The following is a 23,053-nucleotide window of genomic DNA, read 5'->3' as shown; positions in this document are numbered from 1 at the left end:
ACTTTCTGGATGGTTATATGAAGATCTGGCTGAGAATTCATTCCGGCAACGTACTGTTCCTCAAAAGAAACAATAATCACCTTCCAATTATCAGACTATTTAACATTTAATTTTATTAAATGCTTTCTGTCCAAATATTTCATTTTTATTAATATTTATTTAGAATATTTGCCTGAACATTTCATTTTTAACAAATCACAGAACCAGAGGTAACATAAAATTAAAAAACTAGTTTAAATGTTCTTGCTCTACAAATTAAAAGGACCCATGCAGGTCTATAGGACCCTACCAGAACTTTTAAAACCAAAACAAAATTAATCAGTATCTAGAATCCCCTAATTCCACCAATGTAACCTCTTCTAAAGCAGAAAAGCTCCTATATTCAGACACACCTTACCACCTTGCTGCAAAAAATACCCAGTCTATTTTTATCTATTTCACCAAGAGCAGAACCTGGTTTATTTTGATAAGAGACAGCCAAAACCATGCAAATAATGCCATCTAGTGGAACCTCAATTTTACCATTCTGGCAAGAATCAACAGCATTTTGATCGGTGCATGTGTATGCTTGTTTGCTCAATATCCAGCTCTCCTGCAGCACACGCCAAGTGCTACAAAAGGTTAGCAGGACTGCAGAACCAGGGATGTGCTGTAAAATGGAAGCAACTGAATTAATCACTGCAAAAATAGAGTTTTTTTCATGTTCCTGGTTATATACTGCAATTGAAGTAAGCTCCACACGGCGTGTTATACCAGTTCCTGTAGGGGTCTTTTGATCACATTTCTCTGATGCTGACAGAGTATCAACACCTGCATAAATGTAACTGTTTAACAACTAGAACCTAATTAACAAAAACATTGTCTAACTTATTAAATTATTAATCAAATCAACTCCATGAGAAAGGGATTCTAGACCAAATCAGAGGTTTTATAATCCAGAATGGAAAAGTTTTCATGCCATCTACTACAGTTCACAGGTTACATGAGAAGTACAGTTCACAGGTTGCTACAGTTCACAGGTTACATGAGAAGTACTCCACCACAATGATGCTGGACAATGACATACATTTGCTTCTATTTTTCCCCCATTTTTAAAACAAAACACATTGCTTACTCTAAAAAAAAAAAAAAACTTGCATAAATTCAAAGATTTATAAAAACAAGATACCCTGAAAAAAAAGAAGATCTACATTTCATTTCCTCCCCAAATATATTTATTCCTGCAACATTTGGGTCTCCATATGAAAGCAAAATTGCATACTTCATATAGCTATAGCTGTACTGCTAAGAATTGCAGTGGCAGCATTCCACAGAGACTGCACAAGCATTTTCAGCTGAAATGGCTTTTCACAAAGATTAGGACCTAAAGACTCCAATGCTTTTTTGACTTACCCAACCACTAACATTCTCCTTTCAAATTAAATACCTAATGGACACGTAGTAACTATTACCTTATTTCTGCATAATAAAAATGCACTTAGAGTATATCATGCTCTCAGGTTTTCTGTTAAATTTACGTTTTAGTTTTACACATTCAAAATGTCAGAGTGTTCATTTACGATCACCGTCAGCATGCAAAGATCTTGCTATTCCTTTTGCTCACTGGGAGAAACAATTCCATAAGTTTTATCTGTTTTGGAATGGAACATACCTAACTATATGATGTGTTTATTGCCAAAGGATCAACTTACTGTTTGAAATCAAAGTCTGATACTCAAAACAAATGGAATCACCTAAATGGAAGCAATAACTCTCGATCAAAATAAGCATTTCTGATTTTGAGGAGCCACTGCCAATAACCACACATCAGGTCATTTTTGATAGCCACAGCCTTACAGCGAAGTTGATTAAACAGCTGTTTGTCTTTTGCAGAGCAGCACAATGCGATCTGACAGAACCAGCGGCAGGGCCGATGGAAAAAGGAGGGTTGTTGCTTTAACCACCCCCTTCCCGAGACATCCCGTTACATAAGCCCTCGCCGCAGAGCCTCGGGAGCCCATCTGGATGGCAAACGCCACCACACGTGCCGCCAAGAAAAACTCACTTATGAATCAACAACGAAGATTTCTCCCCTTCCGAAGGAGCTTGTGGGTTTGGAAAGGACTGGCACGACAGAAACCTGAACGCTGCGGGAATTTATTTACGTTTTACTTGCAGTCAGCTCGAGGCTTCTCCTCACTTCGCTCTTTAACCCTTGTGAAATGAAGAAAAGAAAGTTCAAAGCCAGGAAAGGAAAAGCTATGCAACTTTCTGGAATTCCGTTTATGAGATTTTGCGAAATCACAGCTCCCCTTGCATGCAACAATGCGTTTTCCAGACGAATGTACGTTATTGCTGCGTCGATCAATCTCTGTTTGGTGGCTGAGCTGCTTTTCCTCTCAGAAAGGGATCCCTCTCAGAAGGGATCAAATACTTTCCTAGGCTCTTCACGTCTTCTGAAAACCACACAGCTAAAGTTCAATTTTGTCATTCATAAGCCTTCAATAGTAAAGAAAATATTTCTTGTCTGGAGTCCATTGAAAGTTCATTAGGATATTTTATTTATGCAGGAACTGAGCCCGAGTGATTCTGGGTTACCACCAGCCTCCTCTACAGATGTTGAGAGTAAAGCACACTCTGCGTCTTCTGAATTCAGCCCTAAAGGGACACCAGCAGTGCACATTGAAGTAACTACCCTGCAGACAGTCATAACACTGGAGAAGTTCCATGTATAGAGCCCAAAGAAAACAGTAATTAGTATAACAGTGATACAAAAAGTCCTCTATTTCACTTACAGCTTTATAGCTTGGATAAATCTTCAGTATTGATAAAGATGAACCTTGGACATCACACTCAACACATTGAATATAAACTGTCCATCCAATACTTCTTGCTGATATCAGGGTTTGGGGCTTGCTAATACAGGAATATGTAATGACTTCTGAAATCCACACAAGACTCCCTTGATTTTCACTAGAAAAAAAAAACAGCACTTGTCCAACTAAGTTATCTTTTTTTTAGCAGTAACTTTCCCATTGAGCACGTTGTCCTTACAAGCTACAGAACTCACCCCTCTTTTCATCATACATCCCCCAAGCAACATTTAAAGTCCCTGAGAAAACTGCATTTATGCTTACAGACTTATCTGACTGGTTTTAGCTGCCTCTCGAGAAGTGAGGACCAGCGCACTTCAGCACATACTTTAAATGAGTCCAGACAAAGCAGAAAAGTATTGACAGGATGTAACAATTGTGCATTGGCTGGAAAGAGATGATCCAAGTGACCTAATGCATCAGTTTTCTTCTTTCTGCAGAGCCTATGAACTCACAAACACTTGAAAGCACATCATTCACAATCAAGTTACATGCAATCACAGTTGCAACTGACAGCCTAAGCAGCTGCTTACATTCAAGAGTGGAAAATTAAAGTCATCACTTGTATGATGCAAGGACAAAAAGAGAAGTGTGAGAAGGAGAGAGAAAACACATTGCCAATAATTTATTTTATTTCCCCAAATTGCTGCCTTTGTTTTTTTTCTCTAGTTTATTAAACAGTAACCGGCCAGGACAGTAATTGAAATAAACAGAAGTGCTCAGGAAAGAAGAAAACAACAGCCAGCATTAAATTACAGCACTTACATAAAGTCAGTAAGCAAGTGCCAGCATTGATGCCATTTATGAGAACTGCAGTGCCGAGATAAACTCAATGGGTTCTCATATTATCTTCTTGCCTAGCCTCAAAAGAGGTTATCACTTCCCTCCATGTGGCAGCATTTAATTGATTCACAAAGAAGCAGCTATCTGGAACTGAAGCCAGACTTTCGCCACTCTGAGGAAGACAACATGTTTGAAAAAGCAGTACTGCTGCATCACAAGGCTTTTCCCAAGGGTGCCACAGAAAAAAAACCCCACTCATGCTTTCTGAATACGAGAAAACCACAACAGAAATGCTTTCTTTCACTTCTTTCCATTTAAAGACATGCTCTTCTTGAGCATGAACTAGTTCAACACTGCTTCTTACTCTCCCTTCTCTCTTCCCAAGTTCTGTACCTAATAACAACCACCACTCATGGACTTCAGCATGAACCACAATGCAACTCATCTGGACCTGTCAGGTAGAGGAGGTTCACTGGCTAAGACTCAGAGCAGAGGTTTTGAATAGCACACAGCTCAGGAGAACCTGCTGCAACTGCCCCACCTGCCACAGGCACGATGCCGCAGAGCCAGGCCAGTTCTGGTTTGCCTACCCTCAACCCTTCAAACTGTGAACTGAAGCCAGTCCTACCTCTAAGCCATGATCTGGCAGTTGAGGGGAAATGCACTGCAGCGTCTGATAACACCGCAGTCCTCAAAGGAACAGGCTGAAGCGAGTTTTTATTTCCAAAGACCTACAGCCTGTGTTATTTATTACTAGGGGAAGAAAATGTTGGCAAAAAGTATTTCCAGGGACCACAAGATTAGCTCATCCATGCGGATACAAACCACACAACCTTTTAGACTACTACAGCTTGGAAGATTAACGTTATACATAACGAAGAAACAGGAACATGGGTTAAGCAGAAAACATGAGAGGTCCTCAACAAATTACTACCTTGAGCACTGCCACTAACCCGGTTCTTCTTCCCCCAAACCTCCAGAGTACCCAGAGCATGACTGATTCTTGGGTCTGATTTCTCAATGGGGATGGACTGAAATGACAATTAGCAATGCAGTTACAACAGTCCAAACAACAGAAATACACCAATTTCTAGTGCTGATGAGATGCTCGAGAGATAGGACAAAAAAGCAAATTGAAAAAATTTTCATTTTTCTCAAAGTTCTTCAACAGTCTCCTGATGGAATCCAAGGCCTAGATAGATGTCTACAATTACTGTTAATCAAGACCTGTAGCAATCTCTGTTGCATCTGTGTGTAACACTGTATTAAGCCATTGTGTGTACATTACACAGTGTGATAGCTAGTGACTAGTACAATATTCAGAAATGAGACACATGAAGCCCATAATTACAAACAGGAAATGAAAAGGATGAGAGATAGAGTACAAAAAAGCATACAAAGATGAGGAAAGAAAAGAAGGACACAAAAGGAAAAATGGGTATCATTTATAAAAATACAACAATAAAAGGTTTTTAAGTGAAAATGAAAAAAAAAAAGACACAACAGAAAATACTAAATACATTCTGTATTTATAGTGTACACCTTCACCAACTGTAGTATTTATTTAAATAAAACATTCTACATAATGGCAGCAGTGTGCAGTATGTCATAAAACAAGATTCACCGGTGAGAAACATTAGAGCTAGGTATTTGCCTCTGAGAAGCAACTTGCTCTCCTTCCTCTAGTACTGAAAATAGGATAACGATTGAGAAAGATGAAACAGAAGTATGGTGTATCTGTTGTTCATCCTGCATTCCTATTAAGATCAGAATCTTCACTACAAGCAAATGAGAACCTGAAACAGCAGTGACTTACCATGATCCGCAGGTTTTCTATGACACGAGTTACAAGTTGTTTAAACCAGCCCACATTACATTTGGGTTATGTGCATGAGCATATATATACACATATATACATACACTGATCTAACTGATATATGCTACACAATTAAGCAGGAGTCAAATGTGTTTCCTATTAAACAAATGTGGGTGGTCTCCTTCTCAAGCACTACCGTGTCAATGAATTTTCTAAAGCTTTATTTCATTTCAGCAGCCCTCTAAAGACATGTAGCTGTGTTTGTCTCTCGTAGCAAAGTGTATTAACATCGCCTACGACTAGTACAGTAGAAAAGTGGCCCCATCTTTACTGGGAGCAATATTATGACACAACAGAAACACCAGTTATTCATTACCAATTTCTTTCTATTCTACATTATTAATTGCATCTTAAAAAGCATTGTGCCATTTGAAACAGAATATACATCATTTACCGTACAGCTAAAAGTCAGACTTTAGCATAAGGTATTTTCAGGTAATACTTTTTTACCCATGCTATTTAAACAATAGCGATGAATTCTGGATGAAACAAACGTTAACTCATTTAACTGATGTTGCCTTGTTTTCATTTAGATTATTTTAAAAAAGAACTATTGATATTTTTACAAACTTCAGAAATCCCCTCTCAATTTTTTCCAAGACACCATGCAACATCATCCTTTGTGCTATCAAGTTTCTTATAAATGTGAAATTCTGAATTTGGAAATCTGGTTTTTCAAACTCAGTAGTGGAGACTGATATAAAAAACTCAAGAGACCTAAACCTGTATTTTCTGTTACACAAAGAAAATTACAACTGTGGATATTCTTATATCATATTTCACCAGAAAATGTCCACATTTTTAGTAGGACTGAAGTAATGAGCTACTTAATGACATATAGTGTGTTTAAGTCATTTTGGTTTCTTGCCCAAAAAGTTCTCCTCAATACCACTGCCACTCCACAAGCAAATTTATACCACAAGTGAATATTTATATTTCCAAAGATAAACTTTCATCTCTCTTGCGGTAAACCTAATTCAGTATATCAAGATTTTTAATAAAAATACATCTCTTTATTTTTGATACTTTCTGCATATTATACAAAATATTCTCTCTATTAAATGCAGATTTAGTTGGTATTTTCAAGAAAGGAAGGAATCTTTCCACTGACAAACTTTAAGAAACTTGAAACAAAAGGAAAAATAAAATCCTTTATATTGGCTTGAGCTTTTCTAGCTATGATTGACAAATGAAAGGCTGATGACATTAGATTTTTCATTTAAGTTTAAAATAATGCATCAAAGTATTACTGCTCCCAGCAGAAGCAAACCACATTGGTAGGACAACCGCCTAACTTCATTCCCATGCTAGCACTGCACCCAGGTTCTGATAGCTTTTATGGAACAACACTTCACTGATAAACAGCTGAAAGCAAAGTAGCTATGGCACAGCAGAGCTCTTCCCAGTACCTCACTGACAAATACTAGGGATCAAATCGTGGCACAGCTGACCTCAAGAGGGGTTCTGCCATCGGAATGAACATGGCCAGAAATCTCATCTTCAAAAGCTATGAGGCATCCATATGCTCACTCACATCATAGTGAATTCATGAAAAGGTTACTGAAATCAAATTTAATTTCAACTTGATTATTGGCACTGATGGCAACATATTAAGTTATTACATGAAATCATCATTTCTGGACCCATTACTATTAAATTTGTTGCATCTCAAAGTTTACATGCATTTTCTTAATTTGTTGCCACAAGTTTCTTTGTCATTGCCAATAACCATTAACATTTAGGTACCCAAAGAAAGCAAATTCTGGTCAGATTCACACAGAGTGTATTTTTTCCAGGCACATACACCACCCCCAGTTTCTAAAGGACTAGCTCCCAAAAGAAAGCAACTCACTAGCCAACATGAAGAAATAAAGATATTTTTCAGATACCTGGATCCCAAACCTTCTGAACTGTGCTTATGACACCAAAGATACAGACACTGGTTTCTGTGTCCAGTCCATCATTCCGAGTTCTGCTGCTTCTGATCCACTGCTGTTACATTTCTGCCACTGCAGACCTTTTCCAACTGCAGGGATCACTTCTCTATTCCCATTTCTTCATGGTTAGAATGCCTCATATAAATGACATAATCCCTAGCTTGAGCATTCAGTCACATGCGCACATTCCTTCCCCACACTCACATCTTCAAAAGCTTGTTCTTCCCACTCAGTTATAAACTCCCTCATTTGATTTGTGCACACAGATTTAAGTGATGGGGAAAAGGGCTGATAGCAACGTGCTTTAATATTGGAACAAGATTCATTTCTTCATGTTTCTAAAAACTACTGTCAAGCAAAATCTAAGTTTTAAAAACCACAATGGAACGAGGTCATTTATATTGCAATGGATAGATAAACAGGCTTTGGAGTTCACAATTCCTTGAATCGCAACCTCCCTTAAGCATACACATTTAAGATGGTTGAGTAGATGCCTAAAGTCTTCTGTTTCAGGTAGGTAATGAGACAAAAATTGGCCTGATGCAGCAAATCGAAGGGGTTAGATTTGCCTATCTTTTTCTATTATTAGGAACAAAATCAGGTCAACAGAACTGTATTTCCTCAGTTCCGTTCAGTATAAAGAAAGCACAGCAGTCAACTATTCTTCTCGATTTTTTCCATGTAACTAACATTGCCCTAACAGAAGCATAAAAACATCAAATTCTTCAAACACCAGTCAAAGCAAGCTCTCTTTGGCTGTGTTCTTAAGCCTTAACTAGCATTTCAAATTGGCAATTGCATGCAAAACACTCCAGTATAACAAATCATTCCCACTCTACTAATTCATTGGTGACCTACATAAGATGCGACTATAAAGAATCTTTTCACAGTGAGATCAACTGGTATATTAAAAACTAGCTCAGTTACTGAAGTTGGTAACTTTTAGGATCTTGATTCCACACTAACATTTGAATACATTTCCACTTTACATGCATAGCAAAGGTATCACATGAGAGCTGTAACACTTGTGCCAGATGCCTTCACCTGCCTCCTTTACCAGAAAATATTTACACCATAGCACATGGAACACTTGGCTGTCTCCAATGGCATGATTCCTATGTCCAGATGATTCTTCACTCAAAACTAGTGGCTACTATATTCTACATGTACAAGATGCATATGTCCAGATTCTTCTTTTTACTAAAAACTAGTGGCTATGCCTGCTATATTCCATACTCAAAAAACATGATTACTTTAAAATAGACAAAAAAATGCATCTTCAATATAAGAAGTATCTGCTCATTAATCCCTAATAGGTTTAATAACCAAAAACCCCATGTACACTGGAGCAGACCAAAGAACATTCGCATCATATGCATTTCTGTTATGAATCCAGACACTTTATGATACTTAATCCCTGCTTTACAACAGACTGCAAATTTCTTCTCCATGTAAGCAAGTCTTCTGAAATAATACACAAAAATGGGAAGTAAAAACTTAAGACCATACTGTTTTAGACACTTGAATAATATTTAAATTTGTGTAATTTGTTTCATTATTTGTTCCATTACCTGAGAAAGTATTATTTATCCCGTTTTTACTACACTTGGTGTGCTCATAGCTGGTAGTTGCAAAGAAATTCCAATTCAGATCACAAGATTGAGGAATCTCTGGTGAATACCCACAACAAAACAAATTAAACCAGCCCATTAGGATTCCTTCACAAACAAAGGCTAACAGAACATCTGTCTGACAACAATAACACATACCCCATTCTTCCATAACTTAGTTTTAATTGTAAGCAGACTGTTTCTGACTCATTAACAGAGGATAAATTCAAAGGTTTCAGTATCATACTCACAGCGAATTCCATAAATCATGAGAGGATCAAGTTGCTTCTTCCCATGCTTCCCCTGGCCTGAGAGGTTGGAAATGGCCTGAATTTCCCGATGGAAGAGATAATCAAGCAAAGTCAACGCCATCTTCTCGGCTGTACGGCAGTTCGTGCTGATGTGCAGCATGTCAGCAGGCGTGATAGGGCAACGCACCCGCATCTCAGGGTTATTTTCATCTCCAAGCCATGTCCCATTGGGGTAATCCTCTAAAAACAGAGATTGTGCAAATTCTAATGTGGCACAGAATGAAACAGGCGAGCTCAAGTTACAGTCAGCATTTCTTAAGTTATCATGAGGAATTCCAGTTTTCTTCATAGTCTCCATGAGCCTCTTTAAAATTTAGCATGACTAATAGGATCACAAGATTGGCTACAGATACCCTCAAATTCCCACCAATGGTGACCAGAATTGTTGCCAGTTGCTCTGGCCTACATGGTGCAATTAGTCAGATGTCTAATTCGCTCTCATATTCATTTTAAAGTGTGTCTTACTAGAGGCCAGCAGCTGAAAGAACACACTCTACTCACAGCATTCTCATTCATCAAGTTAGTCATCCTCTAAAAATGAAGATTACTGCAACTCCATAATATTCTTCAAGTACAGCTAACCTCAGCAATCTAGAACCTTTGAACTACATTTTCCCCAAAAAGCATCAGATCAAAGTAAGTCTAAGCCAGACGATAAATTTAAGAATTTAACTGATAGTCAATAATGAGCAGTACCTCATTTAATGAGTTTAAAATAGTATTTCAAGCAATCATTCAAATGTAGCCAGAGAGCCTGATCAAAACTATGGTCTGTCTTCAAATTTACTGGCCAGTAATTTGTATTATTTCCTGAACAACCAGTTTACCAAGGAAGAGGGCCCAGCACAAAGATAACAGATCAATCACTAATCATCTGCCAAGTGCATCTTCTATTCAAGCACATGGTTACTAGCCCCCAACTTCTCTTGTGCATAAACACACATTTATATATAAATAGCTTTTTTGATTTCTGTTCCCCCCCCCAGCCTCTCAGTTTGGCAGGAAAAAGAACCATTCTTTTTAAGAAGAATACTAAGCCCTCGGCTGAAATCAATTCTTGCTTATAATGCCAAAAGTTGGTGACTTCCAGACTAACCAGAAACTAGAACTGGAGTTCATAAGGATGACCATTCGCTACGGAAGTGATGGATCCAACACAGGACCTGGGATGAGACTCTCATTCCAGATAAAAAACAGAATTCCCAGTACAAATCTTGACAATGCTACAGGAACTGGATAGAACAACATTCCACTCCTATTTCAATGCTCACTGATGCAGACCATTTGGATTTGATTTCTATGTTTGCTCAACTTTGTGGAGTAAAACAAAGCTTCCTGACAGGAGTCACTTGGTCCTCTCACACTAGAGCTTTATCATGTTTCATTGTTGCTTCACACACCTTCAGAATGGTAAAAATGCAAAAAAGTAATTCAACTACATAGTTTATCTTCCGATAAATGCCTTTAAAGAAGAGTTTTATGGTATATACAGAGTCACAAATCCTTGTTTTTCGTAACCCTTCTAGTCACGAAATGGGGCGACAGAGTTCAGACAGATGAGCATATCCTTTGCACATTTAACATGACCTTCTGCAAGCAGCATCTTTATTTCCAAGTACTGGCACAGGTTAAGCAGCCTGCATTTCACCAGAGTACAAGCCAAGAGTATGCAATAAAACATAACATAAAAGCAACTAAAACACTAAAAAACACTTTTCAACATGACCTTTGGATTGAGTCATACCACATGTCAGATGTAAGTTTACTACAAAGATTAAAAACAGTATGAAGCAAATGTTAGATTATGCAATCCTGATATCATTATAAATATCAGATTATCAACTACAATAATTTGTAAGGAAATATATTTATTGCTGATGAATGTGGCAGCTAGTCCCTCAAACTTTTCTGTTGCAATCAGAACTTAATGCTCTGTTCAGAATATATTTTTATACACTTGCAATTTTTAAATACATATTTTATTTGAACCTTTTCATCCTGAACTAGATAACAGGGCACACTGGCTGTTTTCTGCTCACAGTACCAGGTGCCATCTGAAAAATAAGGTGGTTTGGATTAATTATGACTTGTTTGGAATGCCACTGTGTCTGGCCTCACCACAAGTCTGGTTAACATTATCAGGGAAAACAACAGTCTGTTCTTGAAGATAAATTGACTGTTTTATAAAAATCTGGGAAGAGCTGTCAAAGCAAAAATATCTTGACATAAATGTGGAAGTTTGGCAAAGAAATTCTAGGAAGTCTGAGTAAATGATTCTATATCCTAGCAAAACGTTACTTCCTCACATTTCACAGCTACTATCAGATGTAAGAGCTGTTACTACTTACAGACCACCTTTGACTTGCAGGCTTGTTTAACAAATGCTATCAACCTATACGAACTATAAAGATTCTTTTCACTTTGCTAAATAACAGGTTTTTTCCCCTCCTCTTCACTGGCATGCAGTTCAGAACATACTGTTTCTGCTACATGAAACTGTTCTTTTATTGCTAACAGCCTGGAAAAAAAGACACTATCTTGTTATTCTGACCTATGAAGACAAGCCCCACATTAAATTATCTCTTGCATTTTCCTCCTGTTCTAAAAGCTTCAACAGAAAGGGAATCTGCTTTATAATCATTTTGCATGAAGTGGAACTTGCATGACTGAAGTTAACTCTGACTCTGTTTTGTTGCAGCTACTTGAGGGCACAAAAGCTAAACTATTCCTTACTGCATATAAGAAGAATTCCTACCATCCTATCAATATACCTAGCACTCTGCATAGAGCAAATACCATGAGAATGGCACACCAGAAGCCTGGTGAAAAGAGGAAATACAGTGCTAGTTATGACTAAGGCAAAACTACTCTGAAGAAGTGGTCCAGGAGAAAGACTAAGTAAGGAGACAGAAAGACTGAGAATTTGGTGGAAGTTCTCTCTGAATAATTAAGTACGTTAACACTATTGATTAAAGCTTCATCATTTAAGTTCTGTGCACTCAAACAGCCTCTTATTACATGTATTATCAGGCATTATACATTATATCTAGATAGAACCTAGATGAGTTGGGTTATTTAGGACATACAGTGTAATAGCCAGACACAGAGTCAGAACTCTACTAGGCACTGCACAACCACACACAGCTTCTTCTATTCTTAAACGCTACCAAAACACAACCACCATGTGAAGCACTGGGGAGGAAGAATGCAGCTGAAGAGCACACTTACAAACAATGAAGCATAATGCACATGCTCACCTGTAACTCAGTTAATCACACACCTTTCTTGTTTAGCCCTGCAGTATTTTTCTTTAATTGATTTTCCTAATGGCCTTGCTGCATTTTGAGTGCTATGTGGAAAGGTACTTCTTTGCCTTTCTTTACACCTAATATTATATCATCAGAGAAGTGGCTCTTGATAATTTCTACTTCCCTGTTACAAGTCCTGACATTTTTATCTAATTTCTTCTCTCTATGCAGAAGCTCACTTTAATGACAGATTAATTTTTTTTTAAGGTCAGAAAATTTGCCTTTATCTCCATTCTCCCGAATCCAGAAGTAGTCCACCTTTCAATGCTGTTTTCAAATCTTTTTTTACTGTATTAAGTCCATTTCTTTTATCTCACCACACAGCTGACCATTCCTCTGCTTCAGCAGGGACACATGAGAGGAGAGGTGGCTGGGCTGCTATGCAAACAAGCCTTTCTATGGAAGCTTGAAGGGTAGTATCAAGAAAAACTATGTCAAGAGAACAAAAACTAGACAAGAGCTGCCACGGCTTTCAGACTCACTCTGGACATGTACATGTTTTCCTGACCAGGGGGATGACAGACACATGACTGCATGACTGTTACTCACATTTTTCCATTGGGATACACTCCCTAGTCTGACATGTGAGCATTAACTGTAAGACAGAAGGAAAGCCAGGCTCTGCTCTCTCAATAGGTGCTATTAGTCACTCCTTTAAGAAGGGAGAACAAAAGGAAACACCTGCCCATATAAACACTTGAATTAACAATCTGCATTATTCCAAGTAGTCTATTTTACTAACAAAGCTGAGGGCAAATCTGGCATTTGCAGCAGAGAAAAACAACAGAGCTAGAGAACAATGGCAGAAAGGTGACTCACCCTTAAAAACAAAGAAAAAAACCCAACCCAAACCCCCCAAATCCTAGCCTACAAAAACAAACACCCATTTCTAGAAAAATTAAACAATATTTTGGCTGATGTGTAGAAGATTTACCATCATCTTTTTAAATAAACGCCTGTCAATTAGCCAGAGCCCTTTGCCCCTGCAGAGGTTCACAGGGGTAGTGACCGAGACTACAGACCGCTGACTTCATTAACTGACCATCATCAAACATAAGGAACAGAGTGATAACCACGCTGTATGTTAACCTACAAATCTAGCAACGTGACTTAAAGCTGGTGCTAAAACTGATTGAAGAACTAGTTTAAAGCCATGTTCAACAAAACCTTTTCCCGCTGTAAAAAGCAGTTAAGGAGTCCTGGCCAAAGGAAGCTTACAACATCCACACACATATCCATGAACATTAGACACTGACACAGAACTGGAGTTTTATGCCTGACTATTCTGAAGGGAGAAAAAGGTTTAATTTGCAATATATTAAATAAAAAGAGACAGCCTGAAGAACCTCATGTTCCAGGTATGATCTTCCATACAGCACAAAGGATTTGGCTAACAGAGACACAGTTTCAGCTAACTTCTAAGCCCCTGTGGTTAGGGGACCATCACACTATCCAAGATACTTTGAATACATATCCTGCACTCATGGTTTCTTCAGCTGTCTGACGGACAACACACAGGGCAAAGAGCCATACGTGGGCACGCACTACCAAAGCAAACTTGTCTCGGCAAATACTATGGTGTGCATAGAAGTCTCAGCATAACATAAGTGAGATTCCTTGCTTGTTAAAAATAAGGCTTCAGCTTCTGTACGTGGTTAAATCCATGAGATAAAAAGACACTTATTTTATGACTCATGAAAGGCCAAGGAATTTATTCAACAGAGTAGAAAATGAGGACTATGTGAATATCTGTAATTTAAAATGATCTGCAAAAAAAAAAAAAAAATCAGATAAAGTTGAGAAAATTTGAGTATGTGGAGTTTTAAAACCCTTAGGAAAGGTGTTTCATGTCAGAAAACACCAGATTTCTAATTTGGGTTTTGCCCACTTTCTTGTTTATTGCCTCTTTGCTATAGTTATCTTTACACAGTGGACCAGACTGTCAATTCCAAAGATCACTCTGACAGATACCTGGAAGAAACCGTCCTTCATTTGTTTACTCTCAGTACTTAAAAACATAAAATACATCAATTTCCGTAGTTCCCTCTGTCTTTAACAAGTCACTGAAGCTCTTGAAGTCTCATCATTGTCTTCACATCAGATACATACAGTATTTTTTTCAGGTACAAAAAGGTTCTATTTAAAAGTTCATTTCTTGCTGTCTCTATCTGGTCATAAGGAGCTTGGCAGGAAAAGCAAAGTGCTGCAAATCATCACATAACATGTGAGATTTGATCTTACAGTGAACTGGAAAATCTTGTGGATGGATAAGTCTGGGCCACGTACAAGTAGGTGCTTGGATTCGACATTTGGAAAGCAAATCCTGAGCACAATTTAATACTACTATTGTAAAATGACTGTTTCAGATGCAAAGTTGAAGAGACAATATGTGACTAAACAATCTTCTTAGCAAAAATACCATTCACCCTTTAATTAACATGCTATGTAGATCATTTTTCCCTTATCTTCTCAAAAAATACATATTTACATTTCCAGTTCTGTATTTTTAGTCTTAAAATGAAGCAAAAGGAATGCAGAGAAAGCAGATACGATACAAAACTATCCTAATTGGTTCCAACACCGTGTATCAAGTGCAAAGTTCACTGAATCAATTCCAAGTCAGGGGATCTTGCCATTTTATTTGTATCGCTTAAAAACAGCTTTCATGGAGCTTGGGATGTACTTGTACTAAGGACAGTGTGTTTCTTTCTTCATAATTTCAAAGTCTTGGCTTTGGCATAGACGCTGTCAAAAATATCTGCTTTTAAAGCAACACAGTAATGCTGAATGGGACGTTCTTAGACCACAAAGATGAGAGGTCTGGCTTTTTTTTCTCTTCCATATTGAAAATAGGACAGTAACTCTATTGTGAAACTTTAAAAGGATAACACAATGTGCATTAATGTTTTAGGAACAGATGCTCCTCTTGTTTGTACAATAAGTCACAGATTAAACACTTTAAATGCTACCATATACTGAATATGTGTGAGAACAGTATTTTTATAATATACCTTACATCTTGAAGCTCCTTGTCTCTTGAAAGCAATATCTAATATTAAGCACAATAATGCTCTCATCAGATCTCTTACAGAAGTGTGCAAGAACAGAATGATCTTTGATGGCCTATTCATTAGTTGAACTGTATTCAAAGTATTCAACATTTGAGCTTTGTGGAACTAAACTGAAGCAGCTGCTTAAGTTAGTATTTTTTCCTGTATATAAGCTGCAAAATTTCCAAAAAGCAAATTCTGGTTTTACCCATACTCTAATGTAAAAGTTTGAAGAGCAAGTTCTTGCAAAGTTTTTCAAAATGAAATTCAACACCTCAGAGGATGCACAAACTGCCTGATCACAGCAAAACTAATTAATCAAAAAAGATTATTAAGTATATTTGGATATTATCTGTTCTTTACTTTCTGCTGTTTGCACACATTTCTTAGTAAAACAGTACTTAACAATGCAAAATACTGAAACTATTATTTACTGCAAGCTCCAGACTTGCCAAGAAAGAGCTCTTTATGAATGAAGCACGATCTTTTCTCCATGAATTCCAAGCAGTTTACCCAACAAATGAGAAAACACAAGTAAGCAACAGCCACACTTTTTGATCACTTCCTATAAATCCAGGAGTGTAACACACATCAGAACCAAGGGTTGCAGAAAATACTAAGTACAGAAAAAGATCCTTACCCAGCAATTTTACAACCCAAGGACAAGGCAAGAGACAATAGGTAGATTAGAGGCAGTGTCAACACACACTGAGATGGAAGGCGTCACTAAGAGTATCTTAAAGAAAGTGTCTTAGAAGAAAGATACCCTAACTATGTCTTAAGTTTTATATAAACACCATGAGAAAATACAATTTTAGCAGCAAGTATTACAGACAGTTATCCTCCCAAGTAAGCAGAAAAATGCATAAAGATGCTGGGGAAAACATTACAAGCAAGGCAATCCATAAGTCAAGAGCAACCCCAGATGGCATAGGACAGGTATTCCTTCATAATGAGGGTGCCAGAGTAGAGATAGTAATGCAAGGGGGAGATGATGGGGTTAAAATGATGAGTTTGGAAAATCATACTTCTAACAGCTTTCTAAATATAAGGCCAAATAACAGTAAATAAGAGGGGAGGTAACTGGAGCTTGGACAGAAGAGTGTTATTTTCATCTCAGATGTTATCTGTTAACGTAAAAGGTTCCTTTTAAGCATCCATCATTTGAAAATATGCACACCCTTCTTACTGAAACTTACTTCTTCATAGTTACTGCAACTTGCTTTCCTTCATCTAATGCTAAAACTCTTCAGTTAAAAAGTTTAGACAAATACATTTGAGAATGTCAGAATATTTTCTAACAGATTTGTGGTCAGCATGAAGTGCATACAGCTGCCAAGATATAGCTTAGTCAATTGAAAACCAACCCTTGACAGGATTACAGCCACATACCACTACGGGAGAATTCATTAAAGTCAGAAAACAATATAGGTACTTAATATCATAGCTTTAAAACTTCTGTCATTTAAAACTAGTGTGGATCTAATGTTCTTCACAGTATTACTTTTTGCAGTGGAAGGCAAAACCCAAAAGAACTCAACAATGTTTGGATGAAAGTTGTCCTGAACATAGCTAATATGCCACATAACTAACGAGTACCAATACGTTCAGAGATATGAAGGCTTAAAGAATGGATTTACAAACTAACTTCCATGCGATAAAGTCACTAAATACCAGCTGTAACTTTTTAGATTGGTGAAACCCAGTTCAGAAGCTACAGACCTTTACAAATGTACAAAAGTTCTGGAAAGCACAGGAAAATGGTTTCCTCAAAATAAATTAACAGTCTAAGCTTTTCCTTCTATTACCACCCCGAAAGTGTAAGAAGCTCAATATCTGACAACTGAAGAGGGAAACAGAAGTGTGCCACTATGCCACTTAGCACAAACCCCCCATGCAACTATTAAAAAACTAAATTACATTTCAAAGTGTTTAGTATATAAAGTTTTACGGCTATCACAATCCAAAACCATATGAGTGAAATTAATTACATCTCTTCCTGTGCCATCTGCTTGCACAGAACAGTGAACTGTACAAAGCTGGAGGGTGCTCATGACATTTAAGTCACAATTCTGCACAGCTTCAATACACCTAAGACAAATATCAACCCTGTCCCAATCACAGCTGAACAGAGGAATAAAAGTCGTTGCATTACAGACCATTTAACACACCAAGCAATTAAATCCTCCAAATGGACAAAATAAATGGACAAACACAGGTTTTGTAACAGTTCCTGAAGATCTACAACAGTTCATTACAAAAAATAATGTGTACATAGACACCAGGCCTAAATAATGATGGTTTTAAAGTGTTCTTCATTAAATCAACTGCTTATCAATTTTAAGCCTACTTAGAAAGTTCAAGATGTGGAAAAAGCACAACTTGGTTTAAACTGAGAATATGCTATACTCCAAAACTTATGATAAGAACACATTCATGTCAAAATCAACTGGACTTCTGAAACTAAAAAAAACCAACATCTACCAAATGTTGACATTTACTATAAGCACCTCTCACTGATAAATGTTTGTTTCTTATTCCATTAAATGAGAAAGATGTGTAATCCCCTCTGGGGAGGACAGGGTGAACAACAAACAAGTTGCCGGTCTTTTTAGACATGGGTTTCATTATACAGAAATAGCATACATTTCATCTACAGAAAAAGCATAGAGTGCCTCAGGAGAACACAAGAAAAACCATTACTTTTCATTATATTTACGTTGTTCTCATCTACTAAAATCTTTCAAAAAAAACCAGACTCTATCCAAATTCTTAGATACTTGCTCAGTAAAATGTTTTGTTTGAAAGTTTGACAGGTCATGCTGTAACTCATGTTTGGTGGTTTCCTTCCTCCAGAAAACATTTCTGCTAACACAGACATTCAGGGTGAAACAAATACACAAAAGACTGCTAGAAATATGGGTACAGCTGGGTACTTCCAATTCCTAAAAGCCACACTTCAGAAAGAAGTTCATTTGAAGACAAAAGCAAGCTTCCGGATGTAACCTGCTTCACTGCATTCCTGCTACAACACAGGAGGCACCTAAGCTCTGATGTTTCAAAAGACAGAGAGAAAGAGAAAATAGAAAGTTTAAACAGGTTTATTTAGTTCTGTGCACTGTGGGTGAGGAGTTTCACAACTGTCATAGGAGCTCTTCAAAAGCTCTTTCAAATCAGAACTTCTTAGCTAAGATTTAACAAAGATGATTATACAACAAAAAGATCCCTGGTTTGAAACTATGACTCTTGGTTAAAGTGAGGACCATTTTTAACATCATTAATATACTGTATTAAAAATACTAGGAGGGGATTTTTTTCCTAAATCAGAAAAGAAAAAAGGAAAAGAGATGGGAGATGATCAAGTCAATTAGACCTTCAGTTTCTGTGTTACAGGCTTACAATTAACATTTAAGCACTGCTTGAACAGTTTAAATTACCAGACTAGAGCAGCCTGGACATAGATTTGTTTGGTAGATTCTGTGTTTGCTGGTGTAAGACCTTTCTGCTTTTTCACTTCATGCAGACATGAATTCAGTAGTGGGCCACACTTGGGCTTCTTCATTCAGTACCTTGTTTCAGTGCAGTAAGAGAAGTTTGTATTTTTTGCTTAGGATTTAAATTAAGGCTCCAATCCAGAACTCCAGAAACCAAAGATTCAAAGTGAATCAGTTTCAACTTGATGGCCATTCCCCATTTAAATCCTGAGAGGATCAGTGGCATTCAATTCTTTCAGTGTTTCTGGATGAAAAAAACTTCTCTTCTTAAAAAGAGGAGCCTGGTAAAACAGAGGTTTGAGCTTTGAGCTTAGTATTAAATCATCCTCCCATACACAGAAAAGTAATTTTACCTATAAAACACACTGTTACAATCTTACACTACTATTTATACATCCATGCCAACTGCTTGTCTTTCATTTCTCCGTAAGATCCACTTGGGATGCAAAAAACGCTAGAGCAGAACAGGCATACACTAATATATGCTTTCAAAACAACAGCAGACTAATCACTTTTAACAGCTATTAGTATCTGAAGGGCAAAATTACAAATTAAATGAAAAAACCCCAATATTTCTTAGTTGGCCAAATAAGGATACACTTGGTATTTTCTATGCCAAAAATTTGACATTAATAAAAATGGTAAGTCACTTAACTAGCCAGCCTTCTAGCCTAATTTGATTTCACACTGGTAATTCAATACTGATTAATTCTGTTCTTGCTGGGTTCTATCTTTAATTGTGCAATTAGTTCATGAACACACTTTTAGAACTGTAGTCCAATGAATACACCAGGTGTTGATATTTCTGCTATCATCCCCTTGTGAAAGGAGATTTATTATTCCAAAGTGAAATGAGGGAGGGGGAGGCAAAAAACTTCACAGAAATTAGAGATTAAGTACCTCTATGTGCTTTCAATTCATAAACACTATGTCTTAAAATGAACACTTTGCAGACCATTAACTGCATTTGTGAAATGGATGGGCATTTTCAGTTTTCTGAAAAGCAAAAGAAAGAATCAAGTAACTGTTCCTCAAAGAAAAGAGGACATGCACTTACTGCACATGAAGAAAAAGGTTAATATAAACTGAAGACTGAACAAAATGCTGACAGTGGCCAGTCAGCAGAAGACCCCAAAATAATTCTAGATTATTACTGGAAGTGGGAACTGGGCTCCATGCTTCTGTATAATTATTTTTAATCAATAGAAAGGCAGTAACACTGGTGTTTAAAAAAAAAACCAACAAACATATGTGGTTAAATACTCTTTGAAATCAGCCAGCAGAGAGCAAGCAATGCCTTTATATAAATTAACTAAATTCTGAATATACCCCCCCGTCAATACCATTTCCAAAGTCAGCTGACACCCAACTATAAACACAGTCCAATTCTGCTTTCTAGACACAAGATGACTGATAGGAGTCATGCTGGAAACCCCTTATTTAATTTCAGAGAGTAAGAGCTGAAGTCTTCCATTATCAGGCCCTCATATTTTACAATCAATCAAGATTCCTTTGAGAAACTCAGTCACTCAGAATTCTTTCACAGACTATGAAAGCAAGCTGATGGGTGCTGTAACTTTTGCCTTTTAATGCTGAAGAAAACAAGTCTGCACAACAGACCTATTATTCTTCATCACTTCCTTTATTAATAGTTTAATTTCTGCAACATACTGCAGGCTAGTTTGCTTAGCATTCCTTCTGTGCAAGCAGTCATCTTCATGAGGGCAAGAAGAGGTAGGTGTGGGGGATTACTAATCTGATTTTCAAAGCATTCATCAATCTCAGAGATTTTTAATGGATGAGTGTTCTAAAGGTCTGAAGGAAATCAGATCTGAAGACAATAATGGATCACCCGTTTCTTCAAAATTTACATATACAACAATAGCACAGAAGGCCAACAGCGCATTTGTCTGTGCAAAATAACCAAGTCAAAAAGGGCATTATACAACAAATACCCTCCTAATGCTAGAAACTTTGTTCCTGGCAGAGCTGACAAAGCTGCATGAAATATCAGCAGATTTCACAAACAGCATGTTTTATATGTATTTTCACATGAAAATATCAGCACTATCTGCAATCCAATCTTTATTTTTTTGAGAGGAGCTCCTCAGCCTCTGTCTCCTTTAATTCCTCATTGACCAAAATCAAATGCCCTTCAGAAACAACTCTATCTCACCACATACAAACAGGACAGAACCTAAAAGCTCTTTACTTTATGTGTGTGATGTATGTGCATCCATAAAAGTCGAAGAATCCTAGGTTCGGATGCCCTAGAGCAACATTTTCAGAAACAACCTTTGGTGCATGAGACTTTCAGTAGACTGACTTCCACAGTTTTTTTAAGCATTGAAGTTTTAAAGTACCCCATTGATTTTTTTTTTTAGTCAGTTCTGAAATCTTTACATGCACTTTTAAGCGCTCAGTTGCAGGTTATCTTGAATTAATCCCTGTCACTAATTTTATCCTAAACTGCTCACACCAAACATGCTTTTTTCCAGTGGCTAGAGATCATACAGAAGAAAAAGAAACCTAATCACTCCTAAATTAGAGTCCTTCCATTTCAGTGCTAGAGATCAAAAAGAGACACTGTATTTACCTCTGAAGTAGAAAGGTAACCTCTTAAGTACATTTCCCTGCAATAACTTCCTGAAGTAACTTACTCTTCTCTGGTACATGAATGTAAATATGAGCTACCACATCCAGAGTAACACGTAAGTAAATAGTAAATAAATATGTTTTCAATTTAGTAATTCTCCTAATTACTTTTAAGGTCTAGGGTTCAAATTTACATCTGTATGAGAAAAAAAAATAATCAATACTTTCAAATTAATCATAAAACAATTTACCACATCTTGTTTTCACCTGAAAGCCAGTGTCCTTTGCATCATGTTCATGTTTAAAATTTAGCAAACTAACATTCATTTCAAAATCTCCAAACCATGTAAGGCTAATCTAAAATTTAGATATTGTTATATTTGATTTTAGTCTCTGAGACCTAAAGAATTTGCAGAAAGCTGACACTACACACTATCCTACTAACACTGTTTTTAAGATGGATTTCCTCATAAAAATTGTTTACTATTGCTAAAACAACTATTTTACATTCATAAAAATTACATAAGTGGACTATCATAGTAAATAACAGGAAGAAATGGTACCAGTAGTTTCTATTTCCCAGAGAAGGCATTTTTTTTCCTGACACAATATTTCAGCTTGGTGATAGGAAACCCTGCAGGTTGCATCTGTTAATTTAGACGGTTTAAAGTATAAAGCTACACTGCCACAGTGGGGACTACCTTTTGTTAAGTTATTTAAATTAGCTGTTCTGCCTGCAAAAATGAAACAAACAAATGACTCATTCAGATTGGTTCACTCCTATCCGATGCTTGCTGTGCTGCCTAACAATTCCAAGTTGGACCTGTGATTATGACCTCTGAAGCTTCCAGTTCATTCCACCACCACATTTACTTTGCTCAAGTAGCCCTATAGTTAGATGAGCATACCTTCAGAGTTCAGTGTAATAAGGGTGACGTTGTTTCCAATACTTTGGCTTCCTATTTGTCCGCTGTTGGAAACTGAGTCACTGGCCTCAGAGCCACTCTCTCCATCTTCATTGTGACTGTCGTCATGCCCAGGAACTTTCACCACTATGGTGTTCTGCCTACGTCCAGGAACAGCACTATGGAAAAGAAAAGTAGATAACTTTGGGAAAAACACAATCCTTCTTTAGGAACAGCATCACTGTGAAGGAATTGAAAACACTGACAAAATTACATATATTATAAAAGTACACCACTTTAAAGAATCCTACTCCTGTTCATAACTCAAGTTA

General features: G+C 37.2%; 1 protein-coding gene across 3 annotated transcripts in view; it reads right to left on the bottom strand.

Annotated features, from left to right (window-relative positions):
- BANP (BTG3 associated nuclear protein) overlaps positions 1-23,053 on the bottom strand; it is a 137,394-nt gene that overhangs the window by 89,663 nt on the left and 24,678 nt on the right. For all 3 annotated transcript variants that reach the window (XM_057423523.1, XM_057423524.1, XM_057423525.1), the window contains exons 5-6: positions 22,725-22,900; positions 9,310-9,549 (exon numbers count right to left, since the gene is read on the bottom strand). In XM_057423523.1, the coding sequence (XP_057279506.1) occupies positions 9,310-9,549; positions 22,725-22,900 (416 nt within the window). The remainder of the gene's footprint in view (positions 1-9,309; positions 9,550-22,724; positions 22,901-23,053) is intronic.

Source organism: Pezoporus wallicus, unplaced genomic scaffold, assembly GCF_028554395.1.
Source record: "Pezoporus wallicus isolate ANWC-B61680 ecotype Strahan unplaced genomic scaffold, APGP_CSIRO_Pwel_v1 contig_10160, whole genome shotgun sequence".
Taxonomy (NCBI): Eukaryota; Metazoa; Chordata; class Aves; order Psittaciformes; family Psittacidae; genus Pezoporus; species Pezoporus wallicus.
Note: the sequence above shows the minus strand (reverse complement) of the source record. Positions and strands in the feature narration are given on the sequence as shown.